We start from the raw sequence: 7,386 nt of genomic DNA, 5'->3' as shown, positions 1-7,386 counted from the left end.
CAGCTCTGACAATGCTGCAGCTCGATGGAGACCCTGCTGTTTTGTTTCTTTTTTTTTTTTTTTTTTTTTTAGTTTATCTGGTTCATTGGTTGGTATTTCCTTTGGAACATTCTATTGTTTTGTGTGGCCCCCAGTTTTGTTGCAGATAGCAACCAGGGGTTCTTTTAGACCAGGGGTGTCAAACTGGTTCCAGAAAGGGCCATGTGGCTGCAGGTTTTCTTTCCAACCAAGCAATGGTACACCAGACTCCATTCATCTCATCAAGTAATCCTGTTCAGATTGGACTAACTTGATGAGATGAATGGAGTCTGGTGTGCTATTGCTTGGTTGGAAAAAAAAACCTTGCAGCCACACGGCCCTTTCTGCAACCAGTTTGACACCCCTGTTTTAGACTGTTCTATTAAAGCATTGATGATTTTAATTGGTTATGTTGGAGATAACCTCATTTTAGTCTTTGGCCAAGTGTAAATGGTAATATTTGTATATTTTTTTGTATTTGCTTGTTTAACCCCACCCTTTTGTGGCAGGCTCACACTGAGCCTGGTTCTGCTGGAGGTTTCTTCCTGTTAAAAGGGAGTTTTTCCTCTCCACTGTCACTACAAGCATGCTTAGTGTGAGGGATTGCTGAAGAGTCAATGAGTCAATGCAATCAGCTGGTTTTCCTTAGATAGAACATTTTTAATCAATTTGATTGTATGATCTGGTTGATCTGTAAATTGCCTTGAGATGACATGTGTTGTGAATTGGCGCTTTATAAATAAACTGAATTGAATAAGCGCGTCTTTGACCAGTTGGCAGTGCTAGATTGTCTGACACCTGACTCCGGTTGAGGTAAATGAATCCCCCTCCTGATTTTAAAGACTCTTTCAGTCTCTGGCTCTGATTCAGTCCTGGAACCTATGAGTTCTTCCAGCCCCTTATTTATCAGGTTTGTCCCTCGTAGATTTCTGCATGGATCCGGCTAGAGTCCCTATCCACAGAAAACCAGTTTTCAACATCACCTTTGAACCTAAGCTCTGGATTTTTAATACTGCTAGATTCAGAAGAAGGTTATTGGCTCTTTGTCTAAACCTAAAGATCCAGTGAATCTCCTGTCCATCCACTAACCTGCTCTCTCCCTTCCAGTGGTTCCTGCTCCGTTGGTTTAACCTGCTCCAGAGATCTCTGCAACATTCCTATAATAAACCTATTAACCGTTCCCTGTTATTTCTGGTTGTATTTGGGTCTACAGTCTCATATGTTCTTCTGTTTCTATAAAAAGTCATGATGAAGAGCTTCAGGCATATTGATAGATATTGAAACAGCATTTATACTCCACTGGTAAAATAAACCACACACTCTGGTTATTGGGCCATCCAACAGTTTATTGGATCTAGACTCATTAGATGGGCTCTGAGGCACTCCTCACAGGAATTATCAGGACTCTGACTAATCATCCAGACTGGTTTGAATGTCCCTCATTGCAGCGGTCCGTGTGGCAGCAGGTCCATCCGGGTTTTGAGCAGTTCTCCAGCCGAGTGCAGCCTTTCTCTCCATTATCTGCAGACAGACAAAGTTATCAGCACCTGTGCTGGAGTAGAAGGTGACCGAACAGTCAGAAGGGCTTAGTCTAGGTGTAATGTCAGCTCTAAACTGGAATGAGGTTCTGTTGGACCAGCCATTGGGCTAGATGGTTCTTGGCTGTGTTTTTTGGTCCTATGTTTAGTTTAGTCTCAGAGAAAAGTTGGTTCTCTGAACTTTGAAAAGAATGATAAATATTAAAATCATTAAATGTTGGAAATGGTTCTAACTGGTTCCAAACAGATGAACTTAGATGAGATCTAGAACTAGTTTTTGGATACTTTTCATCAGGCCTCTTGGCGGGTGCATCAGGTCTTTAACCCATGTTGGTGGGCGTGCCTTGACGGGTGCATCACGCCTTTAACCCATCTCCTGGGTGCCTCTTGGCGGGTGCATCACGCCTATAACCCATCTCCTGGGTGCCTCTTGGCGGGTGCATCACGCCTATAACCCATCTCGGTGGGCGCATCTTGGCGGGTGCATCACGCCTTTAACCCATGTTGGTGGGCGTACCTTGGCGGGTGCATCACGCCTTTAACCCATGTTGGTGGGCGTACCTTGGCGGGTGCATCATGCCTTTAACCCATGTTGGTGGGCGCATCTTGGCGGGTGCATCACGCCTTTAACCCATCTCGGTGGGCGTACCTTGGCGGGTGCATCACGCCTTTAAACCATCTCGGTGGGCGTACCTTGGCGGGTGCATCACGCCTTTAACCCATCTCGGTGGGCGTACCTTGGCGGGTGCATCACGCCTTTAACCCATCTCGGTGGGCGTACCTTGGCGGGTGCATCATGCCTTTAACCCATCTCGGTGGGCGTACCTTGGCGGGTGCATCATGCCTTTAACCCATCTCGGTGGGCGTACCTTGGCGGGTGCATCACGCCTTTAACCCATCTCGGTGAGCGCTTCTTGGCGGTTGCATCACGCCTTCAACCCATCTCGGTGGGCGTACCTTGGCGGGTGCATCATGCCTTTAACCCATCTAGGTGGGCGTACCTTGGCGGTTGCATCACGCCTTCAACCCATCTCGGTGGGCGCTTCTTGGCGGTTGCATCACGCCTTCAACCCATCTCGGTGGGTGTATCTTGGCGGGTGCATCACACCTTTAACCCATCACCGAGCTGGGATGAATTGATTCTGACTGTGGTGCGGTTCTAGGAAGTTTGTCTGAGCTGGAGGAGACAGTATTGCAGCAAGAAGGCTTCCTGACTGAGTTTATAACCTCATTGTTCAGTTAGTGGGTTTCAAAACCGATGCTTTGTAGTGCAAAAAGTGGACGTTTTAGGCCGAGGAAATATATCTAACATTTCGGCTAATGCTAACTGCTATTTACCTCAAACCTCTGCTTTGAAGAAGTATGGCTGCTGCATTTGATTTGAGCTAAGCATGCAACAGTAGTAACATGGCTGAATGGGGGACGGCGTTGAAGGAATTAAGAGGTTTCCAACAGGAAAATAATGTGTATCTGGGGGAATTTAAAGAAGATATTCAAAAGATGAACGCCAGACTAGATGAGACGGAGGGTCGGATTGAAAAAGCGGAGGAGAGGATTTTAATCACAGAGGACAACGCTGAAATAATGAAGCTACAGATAAAGCTGGAGGATATACTAATGGAGCTAGAGAGCCGTACACGAAGAGAGAACATATGCATTTATGGAGTACCTTAGTTGGCAGAACAGGACTCGGCATCAATGGGTGACTTTGTGGAGAAGTTGCTCCATGAGGGCTTGGCGCTGTCCTAAGGCGAGCTCGACATACAGATTGAACCGGCGCAGCGCTCTCTAGGCCCTCCACCCTCAAGCAATGCTCCACACCAGTCTAATATTGTGAAATTCCTCAGTTTTAAAACCTAAGAACTCCTCCTTAGCAAGGCATGGCAGAAAAAATATTTTACATGGAATGGCAAGCCAGTGAGATTGGATCATGACTAGCCCCCTCTGATTGAAAAAACTAAAAGATCCGTGCAAAGGATCCTGAAGGAGAAACGGATCCCTTTTCAGACCTTCTTTCCACCCGGCTGAGGGTGAAATATGCCGATGAAACAAAGATTTGCAACACGGTGGTGGAAGCTACTTAAGATATGTCCTGCAGAGGCTACGCTGTGCAGGTTGGTTTTGGAACAACTGAAGCAGCTGACCTGGAGCAGGGTATGCAGAGGTGAGGTAAACAAGAGGCAAGACCCTGCATCCGGATACAAAGAAAAACTTAGAGCCTTAAATAGGACTTCAAACCATGCCCACGGAGGTTTAACCATTCTGATAGTAATAAGACTTGCATTTGGTTTATGATGTACCATAAGTAATAAAGTTAGGTTTCTCTCTATACTGAGACCATAGCCACCAGGGGCCCCTTCATTAACCTATGAGGAAGCCGCCATTGGGGATGAAGAAGGGTCCACATTCGAGACCCCCACCTTGGAAGTCAAGAGTTCAGTTTGAGTTTTGCTTGTCCTTAATATTGACTTTTTCCTATGTTTATGTTCAGTGTTTTCAAGAGTGAGCGGCGAGCCCATTAATCTGTGTTATAATTAAGAAATAGAATTTGTTATGTTTATGCTGCCTGGATTACACTGCGGGATGGAACGCTGTGGAAGGGGAAACATTCAAGACAATATCGATTAAAGCCATAATAGTCGACGCAAAACTGCAAAGCAAAATTCCTCTGGCAGATGAGCCAATATCACAAGTAATGAAATCTGCCTGGAATAAAGCAATACGTGGGTTAGAAAAGGGCTGTAAAGGTTTAAGATGGTGCGATTATGACTTAGATTTTAACCAACCAACATGATGATAGGTTCAAGAAATAGATTTCAAAAGGCCTAACTAGTTACTATTCTTTTTTTCCATAAGGGGGCGCTCCAATGCTTTGATACCTTGAAAAGTAAATATGATTTATGTGCAGATGAGTTTTTCAGATATCTACAGGTCAGAAATTATTTTTATCAGGATCTAAAGCACATTTACATAGTTTGAGATTTGTGGAAACATTTATATTAACTAAATCAAAAACAGGCAAAAATGTTTGTAGGTTGTACAACGCTGTCCTGCAGTGTAAGAACAGCTCCGTTTATGTTAAAGTGGGAAAAAGAAAGTGGCCTGACGATTCCAGAGAACGACTGGGAACACATCTGTAAGATATCATGGACGAGATCAAAGGTTTGGCCTGAATTTAGCTCTAAAAGCATTATAAAATTTTTCATAACTGTAGAGCAAAAAAGATATGAGGGAAATGGCGACACCTGCTGGAGATGGGGCAGGGATGCTGCCAATCATTCCCATATTCTCCAGAGTTGTCAAACCATCCAGCAATATTGGTCTCAAATTCATCAAGATTTACATTTTCACATTTAAATTCCCTTTAACCTTTGAATGCACATTTCTGTGTAATATAACAGTCGACAAACTGAAATATAATGATCAGAACTTATACATTTTGCTGGCAGAAAGCAAAAAGGCCCTCACAAGAAAATGGCTAAAGCGGGAAAGAGTCTATCTCAGATCTCAGGTCTATTTCAGTCAGTAATTCAGCAGCACATTCATGGGTCTGACAGGAAGAGAGACTTTGGGGGAAAATACTTGGCATAAAAATTACATTTAAAATTGAACGATTTCAGGAGAATTGAAGATATGGAACCAATTCTCATTGATTCTTCATGCACCGGCCCATTTTCAGAACTCAGCATGGGATGAAGAACCATGATGGAACGGTAGCTCTCTGCTAACCAGTAACATCCCTGCTTCAACTTCAGTCCCATGGACCCATTTTTGGGGTCAGAACCAGGTCAGAGGTTGGATCATTATCAACTGGATCCTCATCCAGCCTCATTCTTCACTTTCAGATCCACTTTTACCAGAACCCGGTCTGGATCGGATCTGGGACCAAGTAATAAGACCCACAGCAGGTGTTGGACTAATATATCTGCTCGTTAAGAACCTGAAGATCTAAGACAGAAAACTGGGTTTCAGTCTGAGCCACGGGGCCCGAGGGGCAGGTCCAGGACTCACCTCTGGTGTAACAGGCCTGTTGGACCTTCCCGGTGCACTGCAGAAGCATGTTGTTGACCATCAGGAAATCTTCTCCATAGCAGTGGATGTTGAACTGGGCTGCAGGAAAAACAGAACCAGTCAGAACCAACCCTCAGGTTAGATCCGTTGCCCTTTTATCCAGTCTAGAGGTCAGAGAACTGAGCTCCTAAAGTGGCTGCGAGGTCCCTGGTTCAACACCCAGAATGCCATGCTGTGCCCCTGAGCAGACTGCCCGGGCTCTCTGGAGGACAGGTTTAATTGGGATGTAGAACATGTAGATGCTTGTTATTAGAATTGCACCAAAGAGCTCTAAGGATGCGAATATCAACAACTGGACCCTGTCTTTAACGGTGGCCCGACTGAACAGAACTATTCTGTTGAATCCTAGATGATGTCACTAAAACAATTTTCTTTTTCACAGCAGACACATGAGAACGATGGAGGGACATGCAGCTAAGGGTCCGGTTGGGATTCAGACCCAGGTCGGCTGAGTAGAACCCTGAGTTATCCTGTTAAAAGGGAGTTTCAGCAGAGCATCGATCCCAGAATGATGTTTGATCCAATCTGCAGATCAGAACATTTGGTTCCAAACAAAGTCTGGTTCTAAAGTCAGTTTGACTTCCTCCCGGTCCTGATAGTTGGGTTCTAAACATGGGAACAGAATTTTCTTACCGTAGCAGAGCGGCAGCAGCAGAACCAGCAGCAGACAGACCTTCATGTTTCTGGTTCTTTGGGTCTAAAATGTTCTGGAAAGAAAAACAACTGATTTGAACAAACGAAGCTGGACTTTTATCCTCTGCTGATAAGGATCCATAAACAAACTGTCCTGAACCCATGAACTCCGGGTCAGAAACACCCTCACAGGCTGGTTTAGATCTGCTGACTCAGGCCCAAGTCAGGGTTCAATTCCCAGGTTCTGCTGAGTCATGGTTCAATTCCCAGGTTCTGCCGAGTCATGGTTCAGTCCTGAGGTTCTAGTGAGTCATGGTTCAGTTATGAGGTTCTGTTGAGTCACGGTTCCGTTCTGAGAACACACAATTGTGCCATGTTTAATGTGGTATATACTTTACTAAGTATTGTTATTACTGTTTCTTTTGAGGTAACCCTAAACTAAATCAATAATAATAATAAAACTAGCTTGATCTTTTTCCTCTTCCTCTTATTGTCTGTAATCTGAGGTCTGTTTAACAAAGAAGGTTCAATGGAAAACTCCAAGTTTTCTTAACCTGAAATCAGGGAAACTGACTTTTCTGTTTCACAAAGAGAGCTCCCTCAACCTGTTTCTGTTGCCATGGTAACATCCTCCCAGAGCTAACCTGGTCAGCAGCAGGTTTCCTTCAGTAAACTCAGATTCTCCTCTGTCTCCTTACAACCAATCACGCTGTTTTAGTTCCTGATTTAGTCCGATTTGTCGTAGTTTTGGCCTTGAAAAAATAACTAGGTCCTTTAGACACATTAGGTTTTAAAAACAAACATTTCATGTCCGTTTGACGAGGATCTTATTAAAAAATTATCTGTAATAATTCACAGAGAATTCAATATTTATAGGGAGAGGATTCTATAACTCAGTGACAGGAGATTTTGGTTTGTTTAATACAGTGGTGTCAAAAGTTCACACATGTGTTACTTAAGTAGAAGTTTAGATACTGCAGTTTAAAAACACTCTGGTAAAAGTTGAAGTATCAACTTAACCTCTTTACTCAAGTAAAAGTGAAAAAGTATTTGCTCCAAAAACTACTTAAAATATAAAAGTATAAAGTAACCTTTAATAAAAACATCCAGAAGCAACTATATGAAC

At 43.8% G+C, this 7,386-nt stretch overlaps 1 protein-coding gene across 1 annotated transcript; it reads right to left on the bottom strand.

Annotated features, from left to right (window-relative positions):
- Nucleotides 1–1,343: 1,343 nt before the first annotated feature.
- On the bottom strand, nt 1,344–6,419 carry wu:fj16a03 (uncharacterized protein LOC335475 homolog). Its single transcript, XM_038298314.1, has 3 exons — nt 6,261–6,419; nt 5,568–5,666; nt 1,344–1,539 (listed from the first exon to the last, which is right to left on the bottom strand). Exons 1-3 carry the CDS (start codon nt 6,304–6,306, stop codon nt 1,433–1,435), a joined length of 252 nt encoding a protein of 83 aa, XP_038154242.1. The 5' UTR covers nt 6,307–6,419; the 3' UTR covers nt 1,344–1,432.
- Between the last annotated feature and the right edge of the window lie 967 nt (nt 6,420–7,386).

The sequence above is a fragment of the Cyprinodon tularosa genome, unplaced genomic scaffold, assembly GCF_016077235.1.
Source record: "Cyprinodon tularosa strain WSP-4 unplaced genomic scaffold, ASM1607723v1 ctg406, whole genome shotgun sequence".
Taxonomy (NCBI): domain Eukaryota; kingdom Metazoa; phylum Chordata; class Actinopteri; order Cyprinodontiformes; family Cyprinodontidae; genus Cyprinodon; species Cyprinodon tularosa.
This window is presented reverse-complemented; position numbering and strand designations above follow the sequence as displayed.